The 15,251-nt window shown below is 39.4% G+C and overlaps 1 protein-coding gene across 1 annotated transcript in view; it reads left to right on the top strand.

Moving 5' to 3' along the window:
- The window catches only part of LOC143364124 (uncharacterized), a 136,953-nt gene extending 121,971 nt beyond the window's left edge, over window positions 1–14,982 (top strand). Inside the window, exons 4-5 of the mRNA XM_076804624.1 lie at window positions 8,298–8,453; window positions 14,800–14,982. Coding sequence (XP_076660739.1) covers window positions 8,298–8,453; window positions 14,800–14,967 — 324 coding nt within the window. The 3' untranslated portion in view covers window positions 14,968–14,982. The remainder of the gene's footprint in view (window positions 1–8,297; window positions 8,454–14,799) is intronic.
- The last annotated feature ends 269 nt before the right edge of the window (window positions 14,983–15,251 follow it).

Here is a 15,251-nt window from a genome sequence, read left to right as displayed (position 1 = left end):
GACCCATTTTGAACGAATTCACGTTTACTACTGACAGCAGTGAGGTGGCATGGACATCAACGAGATTCTGTTTATAAACAAACGTTTTCCCGATCTTCGAATATCGCGTCCCCGGAAGGCGATTGCCAGAGAAATATAATACGTGTCCGAATATTTTTGTGAGCCACAAATGGTCCATTATTTCGTTTAATAATTTTTATTACGAAACGTATGTATATTTTTCAAATAAATTATACATGTTTATCATCCTTAATAAATGTTTTATTGCTAAAAACAATTTCCAGGGCTATTGCTTTATCAACAAACGAATTATTAAATCATAAAGTTAGTTGTACCTAGTGTCCGAATATTTATGGGAGTCACTGTATATATATATACACTGGTGGACAAAATGATAAGGCACCTCAACATTTTTGGGAACGAACATCTATTTGTACATATACGTGGAAAATGAATACACAGTAAAATAAGGTACTAGTTTTGACATAATATGTGAAAAAATTAAATAAATCGTTCAATCCATATATTATTTATACAAAGAAAATGAAATTGAGTGTGGACAAAATGATAAGGCACTTTGAATATAAAAGAACAAAAGTATTAAAATGAGATAAGATTACATAGTTTTTTTACGTTTTAGTAATGTGTCGACTGCCCTTGACGTTGTACCACTTCAATCATTCTTCTTGGTAAACTTCTGTACAGATCCTTTATATAATTTTGATCCAAGCTTTCCCAAGCTTCTGAAATTGCAGATTTTAATTCGAACGCTGTATTATACTGCTTTACACCTTCATATAATGTTCGGCTGAGTTTTCCCCAAACATTCTCGATAATACTTAGGTCAGGAGACCTTGCTGGCCAATTTAAAACCTTTACATTTTCCGTTTCAAAATAATTTTTTACTATGCGAGCGGTATGCACAGCTGCATCATCTTGCTGAAATATATATTTTGTCCCAGCAATTCTGCGAGCCTAAGTCTCTATGTGTCTCTTAATTAAATTTAAGTAATCAGTACTATTCATACGGCCTTGAATAAATTCTATTTTCGTTTTTGCTCTATAGCCGATACCTGCCCATATCATTACTCCACCACCACCACATTGTCGCCGACTTAATACCCTTTGCTCCTTTCTTAAATCGTGGAAATAGTATTTATATCCATCTGGACCATCCAAATTCAGTTTTTTTTTCATCCGTGAATATAATTCGTTTCCACTGGTTTTTCCATTCAATATGCTCTATTGCAAAACTTAATCGGACATTCTTATGTTTGTCTGTTAACGGCGGCTTTATAGCAAATTTCTTCCGTTTTAAGTAGCTTGTTTTTTGAATTACTCTTTTTACTGTTTCAATGGATACGTTAACTCCACAATCCACTGCAATTTGTCGAGGCGCAAGTCCAGAATTCGATGCTTTTCTCAAAATTAATCTTTTTTCCCTTGAAGAAAGGGCTGTAGGTCTTCCCTTCGACTTCTGTTTCCCATATTTTTCGGGGTTTTGTAAAAAATTCTGTATAACACACCGACTTCTTTTTAGTTTTTTTGCAATCTGTACTTGATTTTCTCCATTGGACTTTAACTGGAGTATTTTAATCTTCTCATCTTCGCTTAACGTTTTTCCTCGTCCCATAATGTAATTTTGGGTTAAAAAGTATTTAAACACTTATAAACTAACTATTAATAAGTAATTTCTATCGGATAAACTTGCACAGAACTGCACACTTCAACGTTTTCCAACAGACTGCTTCAAGTGCCTTAACATTTTGTCCACTTGAAATTTCGAAACAATGAAGCTTAAGGCCACAGTGCTCCGTGCTTCGTTTGTTTACACTGGTACGTGGCCTTGGAAGGAAGTTTCTCACTTATAACGTAGTTTACTGCTAATAACTTTAAGATATTACTGAATACGTATGAAATTTCTTATGTGTACAACGGTGCCTTATTATTTTGTCCATCAGTGTATATGTTTTATTAGCTGGAATCTCTGTTTGGCCGACGCGACGCGACGACGCGAGTATGACGATCGCTGTCGCCGCATAATCCGATGATAACGCGTTCGCCGATTGTTTGCTCACGACTCTGACGAACGCCTCTCGGAATTACTAACCGATCGAGCGAGTGACGCGAGCTTTCGCTCCTTATTCTCGCTAACGTTGACCCGATGACAGTGTGCGCCCGAACGATGATAACGCGTTCCTTTCGCACGCCGGGAATCGTTTAATAATTCGCCGGACAGGGAAGAATCGCTCTGCGAGCCGCTCCGAGAGGACCGAGGGCCACGAGGCCACGCCCACTCGGCTCGCGCCACGCCTACCTCGCGCGCACGGTGGTCCGCGACAAGCAACTCAAATCTTTTAACGGTAGCTTCACCGGAACGCGTTCTAATACTTCTCATTTACTGAGATTGAAAATTTAATAAATTTATTTTTCTATTTATTTAGTTTAACACTTTTAATGCTCCGTATAGCTAGCTTTAGAAAATTATCTTCGTCGTTCCTTGAAAATTGATTCTCTCTTTAATCGTTTGAATAAATTGAAAATATATTGCGCTCAAAATCTTCTGTAATCTCCCGGCAATTTTATATTTTATCTAATCAATTCTCTCATGAATGCACAAAATTCGCATTAAATAATTATTAATCGAAAAAAGTAGACGTTGTTCATCGACTTCGTTGTGGCTCCCTTGCAGAAACCGCGGAGCAAAGACAGGTCCCCGTCGGAGAACCACTGTTCGTCCTCTGTAATCCGAGAGTTTCGCGGTTTCCTCTCGTACGTGGTTGTCCGATTCGCATAAGTCTCTCGACCGTTATCGCCGGCGAGCGGTTCTCCGTTGGTTTTTCGTTCTGCTCGATATCAGCTCGAAAGGCGATCCATCCGCCGCGAAACGTAGACGATCTTTTCTTTGGAAAGGAGACGCGGAAGGGCCGCGAGCGTTTTCTCACCCGGAAAATTGTCGAGCAGTTCTCTCTGCCCCCGGCTTTGAAAACAACGGTGAAGTCGTTTCCAACGGTGGACGCTCATCTCCTCGAACAACAGAAACGCTTCCTGCGAGAGGAAAGAGGGCGGTGCCGCGCGTCGAACAATAAAAGAACAATAAAAAGAACAAACGCTCCGTTCGGAGAAGAAGCTTTCCCAACCGTCGATCCGCGGTTTACGAGTGACGCGGAGCGAATCGAAGCCGATGCGAAAGCGGTCACCAGTCTCGACGCTGTTCCGCAACTTGACACCGCAGTTATGTCCCGATATACGCGAAAACTTTTCGCCACCGAAATGTCACTCGTGTCGCGTGTAGACACGCCACGAGTAAACGAACAATGCTGATTCAGTGGAAATTTTTTTCCGTTTTTTTCTACGAAACCTTCACTAGCACATTTGTCGCGTTTTTCTGTTTAAAACGATACCAAACACGACACAATTCCGATCATTTTTACCCGCTTAATCCCCAATATAGTGGAATCTCGATTATCCGAACCAACAGACGAGCGTTCAATCGTGGATCAACCGTTCATTCACTGAATGTCTTAAAAGATTTTAAAATGTCTGCGAACTTTCTTAAATACTTAATGTGGGCGCAACTAAACACCCTGTAGCACAATTTTCATTGTAAGTCGTCCCCAAGGTTATTAATTACAGTGAATTCTCGGTATACGTCAATAACACAGGTCTTGCCAGCAGGAGGCCCCTCGAGCTTTGGGGCCCCTCACGGTGTATATGCTGCAGTAGAAGGAATAATTCTGTGACGTTTATCATCCAGGCCTTGGCGACATGAAAGACATGAAAGACGTGGAAAGCGATAGCGAACAGTTCGGTTTCAAAAGTCCAAGTAGTTAATAGATTAGGAATCGGAGTGTAGGGAAAATAAATTCAGAACAGAACAGAACAGTTCGAACAGTTAGTTTTCAATTCAGTTTATTTCAATCAATCGATTAAGTTCAACAATAGTACACAGTTTAGCTCAATTGAAGTCAGTACAATTCAATTCAATTCAATAATACAATTTCGATATTCAATAGTAATAATTAATTCTATAAACAGTTTGCAATTTTGGTTTCATTTTTTACTTTCATTCTTATAAATTTCAACAATTAATCAGTTAGAGTCCGGGTGAACAATAGAGTGAATTAGTGAAAAAGTGCTGGTGCAGAGGCGAAGGCTGAGAAAAAAGAAAAAAGATTAAGACAAGGAGTTGGTTGGATTTGGAAAAGGAAAAAAAGGACGAAAAAGGAAAAGAAGAGGAAAGAAAGGAATACCCATATACCCCGATCGAGGTGAAAATTGGTAGGGTTATATTTCAGAGGGTGGCGAGTGTACAGGGGCAGATTGGGAGAAGTATTCTCCCCCCTAAAAAAATTTATATATATTTATATATATAAGAAATTTTTGATCAGTTTTTAGGAATTTCGACAAAGTGTTTAGAGGAAAGTCTGGTGCTCGGTAAGAGCTTTGCAACTAGCTGCCGCACGATACATTCGGATAACTTTCAGATTTGACATCTAACGGGTGACCCATAAGTAACCCAGGGAAAAAATTTTTTCTGAGTACGTGGGTAGGTTCAGTGGGGTAGTGTAAGAAGTTACTTGGTATTGGGGAACGGAGTTCCCCCAGGTAAAAAAATCTTTCCCTAGCCCCCCCCCCCCCTTTTTCGAGATAGCGGCAGCCACTTCGAGAAGGAGTGGAGTCTCGAAAAAACTCAACAAGGGACGATTGCTGGGTAGCCCCAGGGCTATCCAGAGCCACCAAAATAAGGGGGGGGGGTAGTAATACAAAAACCCCCACTTCCCTCTTGAGATCACCCAATAAACTGGAAAATTCTCGGATTTTTAACACTTAGATGGTAGATAAGTCAATTAAAGCGTTTAGAAGATAGGATTAATTAGCGTACTACACAATAACAAGAAAGTTAGGTAGCTGGTTAGCATAAATAGATGTAAAATAAATAAAATTAGATGTATTATGTGAATTGTGTTTCGATGATCCGAATGGATTAGGTGTGAGAGATATGGGAAAGAGGTCTGGAAAGTGAACTGTTTTTATATTGCCCTTTCAATGGGCTTGCTCACGGAGGTCTCGCAGTGGTGTCCGATGACACTCCAAATCCTGGGATCAAGTCCAGCCGACCGTGTTTATGATAACTCACGTTCGGTCTGTGTGGGACCGAACAGGCCCGAATTAAAACTAAAATAAGAGAACCAGAGAAAACTTAGGAGTAAGAGAAAGGGAGAGAGAGAAGAAGAAGATAATAAATAGGAGGAAAGAAATAGACTAAGCAAATAATTTAGTAATAACTTGTGGGCATATTTCCTACGAGGGTACATTTTATTGCGCCGGGATCGTAAACCGGAGACCTTCGGCGGGCCCAATTCATGGAGCGGGACTCCCGGGAATCTGCAACCCAAATGTGGATGGGTCCAAGCCATGTGGCGAGCAGTGCCCGGGGCCCCCGAAGTTTACAACCCTTGGGTTTTTCCAGCACCCCGGCAGGCAGCCGGGGCAAGCTAGGATTCACCCCTCCATAGCCTCTAGGAAAATTAAGGAGAACCGTAGACTCGACAGATTCCGAGCAACCTCCGTTTCGAGCACTTCGACGAGTAAAGATATTTTTTGGGAAGTTTCGCAGTTCGTTATTTCGCCCCGTGACACCCATCCTCGGCAAAAATCCAATCCACAAACTATAGAAGATAATTTAAATGTCAATAGTATAGATTAAGATGCGAAGTTAGATATAAGCGAAACGTTTTAGATTAAATTTAGATTAATTAATAAGGATAGACAGCCACTAATAAATTTAAGCATCGTATAGAGAAAGTTTAAAATATAGGAAATACATTTACTAAAAAAAAAAAAAAAAAAAAGCCTTGGCAACATATATAGAGAATTTTACATGTATGTATAAAATTTTACGTTACATGTAAATGATAGTAATAACTAAAAACAATAAATTACCAGAATGCAAAACGAATGAGTATTTTATACAGTGGGTGTGGAAAGTATTCGTACACCAATAAATTTGACACAAAAGTTCGTAAAACTGTTGTTTACTAATTATTTTTTTATGAACAATCGGTATTAACATATTGTAGAATATCTATAGGATAGATGCAGTGCAGAAAAAAAGGATTTACTTGTATAACTTACAAAATTAACAAGAAAAAACACAAAATCGACAGAAATACACAAGCAATAACTATTCGTACAGTTCTCAATTTGAACTGCTCACAGGAGTATTTATAATGTAAACATACAATATCGATGATCGTGGACCGTCGATCATGGTCCTTCGTGGATCGTCAGTATGTTTGTCAACATTGGTGATATCAGTAGCATTGAAAATTTCGTAGTATTGTCAGTTACAGTTTAGAAATGGGACGAAAGCGTGCGGAAACTACAATAGCAGGAAGAAAAATTATTGTTAATTTGCATAATCAATGTAAAAATTTGGCAGAGATTTCACGCATTGCAAGTAGACCTCGATCTACGATACAAAGCATAGTTGATAGGTACGGACTTCGAGAAACACTGAAAAATAACGCAAGAAGTGGACGTCCAAGGAAATTTAATGATCATACTGGCCGAGTTATTATTCAAACGGTAAAACAAAATCCAAAAATAAGTGCAATAAAAATAGTTGAACACCTTAAAAATAATTTAAATACGGATATATCTGTCAGTACTGTGCGTAGTTTTTTACGAAATCAAGAATATCATGGTCGGGTAGCCCGTATAAAATATTTCGTAAGTGAAACGAACAGAAAGAAGAGATTACTATTCGCAAATAATAATGTCACCACGCCAATGGAGTACTGGAATAGAGTGATTTTCACAGATGAAAGAAAATTCAACATTTTTGGATCAGATGGATACTGTACTGTTTGGAGAAAAAAAAAATACAGAATTGAATCCAGAAAACTTACGGCCTACAGTGAAACACGGTGGAAGTTCCGTAACTGTTTGGGGCTGCATGAGTGCAGCTGGTGTTGGCACATTGCAATTTATCGACGGAATAATGAACCACAGGGTTTATGTTGACATTTTAAAGTGCAATCTTCTTTTCAGTGCAGAAAAAATGGGCATTAAAGATAATTTTGTTTTCATGCAAGATAATGATCCCAAGCACACTGCGTACAATACCAGAATGTGGATACTACATAATACTCCCGCGTGCTGGAAACTCCTCCGCAATCTCCCGACATCAACCCCATAGAACACTTGTGGGATTACTTGGATCGTCAGATCAAAAAACATGAAATTTCCGCAAAAGAAGACCTAAAAAATGCTCTCATAGAGGAGTGGAACAAAATCCCGCCACACGTAACATCGAATTTAGTTAATTCGATGCTTAAAAGGATTGCAGCAATTATAAACTCAAAAGGATATCCTACAAAGTATTAATTAATTCTTTTCTATAATTTTCTAATGTTAAATTAATTTAAATTGCATTTGTTTCGTCAATTTCTGGGAACTTAAGAACTGTACGAATAGTTATTGCTTGTGTATTTCCGTCGATTTTGTGTTTTTTCTTGTTAATTTTGTAAGTTATACAAGTAAATCATTTTTCTCAGCACTGCATCTATTCTATAGATATTTTAGAATATGTTAATACTCATTGTTCATAACAAAATAATTAGTAAATAACAGTTTTACGAACTTTTGTGTCAAATTTATTGGTGTACGAATACTTTCTACACTCACTGTATATGCAAACACGTGGACCATTTTCAATTTTCCAGACTCCAGCGTCGCATCCATGTTGGAAGCTTTGCATTATCTTATATACTTGTCTCTAGTAAGCTTCCAAAGACAAATAAGCTTTAGCTACCATTCAACAATTGAAAAACAAACTTCATAGAAGTAGACTTCTAAGTCCTAACCGGTCTCAAGGGACTTATAAGTCGCCTCAGTAAATAAAGGGTTAAACAAGCAATTATGCTCCGAACGATGCGATGTTTGGACTCATTTTGACCGGAAAAATGTGGCGAACGTGTTAGTAAAGGTTACATACAGAATGATTATCCTTAGTGTTATTGTGATTATTATTATTCATCTTAACCTCTCAAGCACGGCGCGCTCGTCCACAACGTAGTGGCGTACCGTTCAAACTAATGCTTTCCACGGAAAGCCACTATAGTGGCGTACAGTGCTTAAGAGGTTAAAATGGTCATGCAGAGGAAAAAGTTTCTGAAAATCTTGAGATTTATAGTGGATCCAAAAATCATTGGAGGTAGGTTCCCTATAACTCCCTCTGAAATGACCTGGTGCGCTTGACAACCGACTAAATTGACCTCGCATTGTTTCAGCCGGAAGAGGTGAAAGTCGAGGAGACCAAGCAAGAGTCTGCTGAAGACTCGCCCGCGGAATCGGCTGAGGCCGCGACAGCCACAAATGCCACCAGCCCCACCAGTTCGGACGCTGTCACCTCCCCAGACAGCAAGGAGACCAAACAGAAGGAAAAGGTGAGGTTCTCGTTTAACCCTAATGTTACCACGTCCGTGGACTCCAGAGCGCACAATGTCCTGGAACCCCGTTTTCATCGGGCCAAAATTATTTCAACATTATTTGGGGGGTTTACAGTAGGTCGTTGAACTCGTCTCGACACCCGCACGAACTCAAAAATATTGCAAAAAATCCGGGTGACCTTCCAAAGTCAAAAATATTTTTCGAATCTATAAAAAAGTGTAATGACTGAAACTAGGGTAAGGAACCCAATTACTGTGCGTATATTAATTAACTATACTTCCTTTTGAAGCATAATGAATATTAAAAAAGAAATATTTTTGGTATGTGTTGTGGTTTGGGTGTTAAGTAAGGATTCACCCAATACAACGATAACCATTTATTAACAAAACGAAACTCAACAACGTAACAAGAACAAAGAAAACGGAATAACAATGAAACAAAAACTTCGGATAGACGACTACGAACAACTGACGATAACTGACAACGACTGACTGACTACAACTCACTGACTTGAACTGACTGACTGACTGACTTGAACTGACCCTGTCATTCGTCAGAATCCGCGCTTATATCTATTCCCCGCGCCTCCAGGAATTTCCTTCGAACAAGGAAACTTCTGGAGTGGGGATGTCGCTTCCTGTACGTGCCCCCTTGGAGAAAGTTCGTATCCTTGCACCGAACATCCGTGTCCTGGGGAAAGTCAAGGGTTGGCGGCCAAATGCGCACGCAAAGGAAAAACCCCGAACCTGGTCGCCAAATGTGCACCCCAGGTAGGAACAGACTTCCGGCGACTAAAGGTCGCCCCAAACAAGACGGGCAAGATGCCGAAGTTGTTTGGGCGGCCAGATTCAAGAACACGGGCTAGAAATTTGCCGGTCGGGAATTGGTCTTCGTGCTCGAAATCTTTCCGGCGTCGCCCCGACGTCGTTGGGACCATAACTTTGAACGTATAGATGGCCTTTCGAGAGCACGTTGACACGTTCCCTGCTCTGCATGGCACAAAAAAAATGTTTTTAGGGGCTCCACAGCTCCTTAGGTAAACTATCGGTATCTCTCTCCTCTACAACATCATGGGGATAGGAATCGTCCCTGTCGCTTGGGGAAACAGCATCACACATCCTTATGTTATACAGTGACTCCCAAAAATATTCGGACACTAGCTGTAACTAACTTTACGACTTAATAATTCCTTTGTTAATAAAGCAATCGTCCCGGGAATTGTTTCTAGCAATAAAAGATCTATTAATGTTGATAAACATAAATAATTTATTTGAAAAATATACATAAATTCCATAATAAAAATTAGTAAAAGAAATAATGTACCATTTTTGGCTCACAAAAATATTCGGACAATATTAATTTTTCAATTTAGATAATGTAATTTAGCATTACAACATTTGTTTAATACTTCGTGGCATAACCATTTTGTTTAAGAACATGTCTTAACCTGTTTGGCATATTGTTTGTAATTTTTTTTAAATATTCAACAGTTATATTCGACCACTCAGTTGCAAGTCTTTGTTTTAATTCAGCTATCGATGTAATTGGGGTTTTTCGAATTTTTCTATCCAATTCATCCCATAAATTCTCGATAGGATTAAGGTCCAGTGATTGGGGCGGCGAATGAAGAATTTTGGGGCAGCGGTATAATAAAAATTCTTGCACAATACGTGACTTGTGCTTGGGGTCGTTGTCTTGGTAAAACTTAGAAGTATTATTAAGCCCCATCTTTTTAGCACTTTGAATTAAATTATTTTTAAGTATATTTAAATAATGATTTTTGTCCATGATACCGTCAATAAACACTAGGTTACCGACTCCATATGACGAAATGCAACCCCAGACCATTACGCTGCCTCCGCCGTGTTTCACTGTACCTCTTGTATTTTCAAAATTAAACTCTTTATTCGCTTTCCGCCACGCCATAGTTCTTCCGTCGGAATTGTACAGATTGAATTTGCTTTCATCAGCAAATATGACATCCTTCCACCATGCCTCATCCTTAGAAATTAGCTCTCTTGCAAGGGTTTTTCGTTTATCAATATTCTTTTCGTTGATAAATGGTTTCTTTCTAGCTACTCTCCCATTGTAACCAGCTTGCCTCAGCACTTTCCGAACTGTTTCGGCTGAAACATTTTTGGAGCTTTCTCCTAATAGTTCACTAACTAGTTTTGGAGCACTTAAGCGCGGATTTTTTTTTCACTTTCCGAATAATTTTGCTCTTCTCCCTCGTACATAAGAGACTTGGTATTCCAGTTTGCGGAATAGAATCAATGCGATTCTCAATATAAAATCGTCGACAGATATCTGCAGCAGTACTCTTACTTATACGAAGCATTGCACTAATTTCGCGATAGGTTTTTCCTTTTTCTCGATGAAAAATTACAAGCTGTCGCACATCGAAACTCGTATTCTTTCCTTTGCGACCCATTTTGAACGAATTCGCGTTTACTACTGACAGCAGTGAGGTGGCATGGACATCAACGAGATTCTGTTTATAAACAAACGTTTTCCCGATCTTCGAATATCGCGTCCCCGGAAGGCGATTGCCAGAGAAATATAATACGTGTCCGAATATTTTTGTGAGCCACAAATGGTCCATTATTTCGTTTAATAATTTTTATTACGAAACGTATGTATATTTTTCAAATAAATCATACATGTTTATCATCCTTAATAAATGTTTTATTGCTAAAAACAATTTCCAGGGCGATTGCTTTAACAACAAACGAATTATTAAATCATAAAGTTAGTTGTACCTAGTGTCCGAATATTTATGGGAGTCACTGTACGTAAATTACACATTTTTTTAAAGGAAATATCCAAATTAGGAAGGGGATCATTCCATGTGAATTCAATCTTTTTTTTTTTTGGGACCATGTTTCGAATTTGGATGAAACTGAAAGATTGAGCCATCATTTTGTAATCTTCGAAATTGTTTAAAGGATACGGACCATCAAAGTTTGCTATTTGGGATGAGTTTTACGAAAACTGCCTACACAACACATTTTATACCACAGTTATTATTAAAGATAAAAAACATTTTCTTTTTTTAATCACCATCGCAAAAGACTGTTCTTTTTAAATAATTTATCATTTCATATTCGAATGTGATTTCTTAATGCAAAAATATTACTAATATCTTTGTTTTGCAAATTTTGCCATCGGTTCAAGTGTTAAAAAATTTGAAAAAATATGGCCACATTTTACGATTCTTCCTGTTTGAAATTCCGTTTTTTTCCGAACTATTTATTGTTTTGTGTCCATTAAGTTGCTGGATATTCTTTAGACATTTTGAAGTGAGGGTTGACAGCGTCTGTCCTAAAATAAAAATTTTCACGTAGTGACATGAAGAGCACGGGGAAGGTCATTTACATATTTTACCTAAACTGTTGTTAGGGTGTTGTACACTCCGAGTGTACAGAAAAGGTTAATGCCATCCATAGTACAAAGGACATTGGTTTTTCCAAGCCTGCCGGTGAATAGCGGTCGATCAGTCGGTGCACTTGCAATTAGCTACCTGAATCGCCGAACGCCGCGTCCTTCGCCGGTCTTACCTGGCCGCAATTTTTTAATTTTTGCCTTGCAAAATTGTTTATGCATAGAAATTATTATTATATGATTTTACGTAGATACACGTAGATTTACGTAGATGATATTACGTAGGTGGCTTATAACTAGGATTGAAACAATAGTATGAACGTTTTCGAATACAATAATAACACTAAGGATATAAACAGTGAGACTAAAGAAATGAATGTATGAGAAAGATCGAATTTTTTGTTACTATTAAGCATAGTTTCCACGCCAATAAACATGTCAACATCCTCTAAATATTTTTGGAGTTTAACATTGCAAGTAGAAATGCCTCTGCAATTCCAAAGACAGCTTTGAGGTTAGTGTTAATGCGATAGCTCGAAATATTAATATTCATGAATAGTGTAGATAAGCTTAAGTTTTCTGTGGAGTGTGAGCAAGATCTTCGAGAGAGAGGGTCACATCGGAGTCGGTTCCAAGGTCTAGAGATGTGTTGGAGATATCTTTTTCCTTATCTTCGGACCAGCTGTTGTTAAGTTCCAATTTCTTGATAATTCTAGAGGTTCTATTTTTAATAGATCTACTAGAGAGACTAGAGTAAGTTTCCCGATGCATCTTCACAAGTTGAGATAGGTCGTCAGTGAAGGAGTGGGCCAGTTGAACGATGTTTGAATTACCCTTGGCTTTTGATAGAAATTCTTTGTATTGATCGTATCGTAAGATATATGTATCAGGATGTTGACTAAGAATATGCCTAATTGGATCCAAAGCTTGGTACAATTCATCCATTGTCTTAGAGCTAACCATTTCACTAGAGTTCTCAATTTTTTTCTTTTTCTTAACTGGAACGACTGAACTTTTAGCTGAGATAGGATTTGAGAAGTTTGCATCAGCTAAGTCATTACCTGAAGTAATGTTCAAAAAAACAGTAGAGTGTACTTTTTTAGGTTTCTCCGAGATGCCGTGTAAAGTATTTGACATGGTAGAGGAGAGAGGTCTTTTACTAAAACCTTTGGTTAACCCAAGATTTTTAGCTTCACCAGGATCAGGAAAGGTTTCTTGCAAGTCTTTTTGGCTGATTAATTGAGGACAGTTCATCGTGTCCACGTCAGGATCCTCTACACGAGTCAATAAGGAAGGAGCGTTATACCGTTGAATTGGATTATAGATAGAGGTCGGGCAGTGTTTAGCCACATGACCTTCCTTCTTACACAGGAAACAAGTTAGACTATCCGTTGAGATGAAAATCCAGTATGAAGTATCCTCGAAGTTAACTTGTATTTTCTCTGTAAGTTTGCTTACATCATCTGGATGGATGTAGATTTGTCGACGAAAACTGAGAATATGTGAGAATCCTGGTTCGGAGAATCCCCACTCTGATGAAGGACATGGGTGAAACTGTTCTAATTCCCATTTGTTTAAAAGAGTCCAATATCACAGAATGTGGGATGCCAGGGCACACATTAGAAAGAGTAATGCGTTTAGATTTCATGATACAAGGTCTAACAGATACTAGACGGCCTTTAATATTTATACAGTCATTTTTTGACGTGATCTCGGCTACTAAGGATTTCTCAGATAAGTATATACATACTCTATTATTAGAGATTCTTGAGCCAAACCTTATACTGATAGGATCGGTGACCTTTGCCACTGCAATTATGTATTCTTTGATGGTGATGTCATCATGTGCGTCTAGAACTATGGCATATTCTTTCGAAGGAAAACAAACTTTTTGCATTACACTGGCGTATGTAGCTACTGTGGCGTTCTTAACTTGCAGTACATTTTCTGTGATCATGATTTCTGTGGGAGAGATTCCTGTACACAGGAATATATCTCTCGACAATTAGAATTTAGGAATACAAACTCGCGATTCCAATCGCGACGAGCATCGGTACAAGGAAACACAACACTCACTGTAACCAATAGCAGATCATAACACGCGTACCTCGTGGAACAAGACGGACGTCTTGACTCTTCGAACGTCAACACGCGACTGTACGCTCGGTCCTTATGGACAGCGACTTCGGCCGTTCGAACAACTTCGGCATCTTGCCCGTCTTGTTTGGGGCGACCTTAAGTGTGCGCTCGGGAAGAGCTTGGGCCTGGCGACCAAGTGCGTCCAAGGTCCCAGCCCGCAGACGACGCTCCTACCTGGGTCCGATCAACCCTTCTCCAAGGGGTCCGCCACATATTAAATGTTTTCATTAAAATCAGTTAATATAGATGTTATATATCTCTTTTTCAATATTCATTATGCTTAAAAAATAATTAATATACGCACAGTAATTGGGACCACCCTTACCCTATAACGAATTAGAGTAATTAATTTCCCTTTGAATTTGAATTGACTGAAATGGCTAATACAGTGAATTCTCGATATATGTCAACAATGCGGGTCTTGTCAGCGTCATGTATCGTCCTCTGTGGCGACCGAGGCCTCTCGAGCCTGGAGGCCCCTCACGGGGTGTACCCTGCGGTAGTGGGGATAATTTCGCGACGTTTATCGTCAAGGCCTTGGCGACATATATAAAGAAATCACTGTATTTTGGATTTCGTGTCGTGGAAGAGTTGTCGATGGATGTATAGAAAAATTCGTTGGTAATATGCAAGTTGAAAAATTCGGTTTTGGCCCTGAAGAACGGGTTTCCAGACTGCAATGGGGCGCAAGGAGACAAGTGAACCACACGACCTGTTGACGGGTGAATCGCGCGTGTAACCCCCTTAGGAGAGGAAGACGCGAGTAGCACCTCGTAACGAGAGTCCTTACGATCATTATTGATACCGTTTCCTCGTTCATAGATGAAGAAGAAATGGTCCTTCAGGTCTATCAGTTTTAGCAAGAAGGACAAGAATAAACCAACGCGCGAAGAAGCGCCGAATCCTGAAGATGTCACCAAGGAGGATACCCTCGCAGAGGTGAGTCAGGAGTGTCTTACCTTATCGGGAGCCGTGTCGCGCCCTGAATAAAACCGACGATATTCCGTTAATTGACCAGGTCGTTGTTGTGTTGTTTTGTTTCTTGCGTTATTTTTTCCCCACGGTGGATTCTCCCCGGTGTCGTGATAAAGACGATCGCGACGGTCGGCCCTGTTCCCCAGACTCTCCGGCGACTTCGTAGTCGGTCCTGGCCGCTTGAACGCGGTCCGTTTTTTAATTACGGAGCCGTCTCGTTGATTAATCGTCGACAACGGGCACACCCGGGTGTGAGAGAAAAAGCTCTCCGCGAGACCGCGATTATCTGCGGACAACAC

The sequence above is a fragment of the Halictus rubicundus genome, unplaced genomic scaffold (genome assembly GCF_050948215.1).
Source record: "Halictus rubicundus isolate RS-2024b unplaced genomic scaffold, iyHalRubi1_principal scaffold0286, whole genome shotgun sequence".
Taxonomy (NCBI): Eukaryota; Metazoa; Arthropoda; class Insecta; order Hymenoptera; family Halictidae; genus Halictus; species Halictus rubicundus.
The sequence above is the reverse complement of the archived record's forward strand: the minus strand, read 5'-3'. Positions and strand labels throughout refer to the sequence as shown.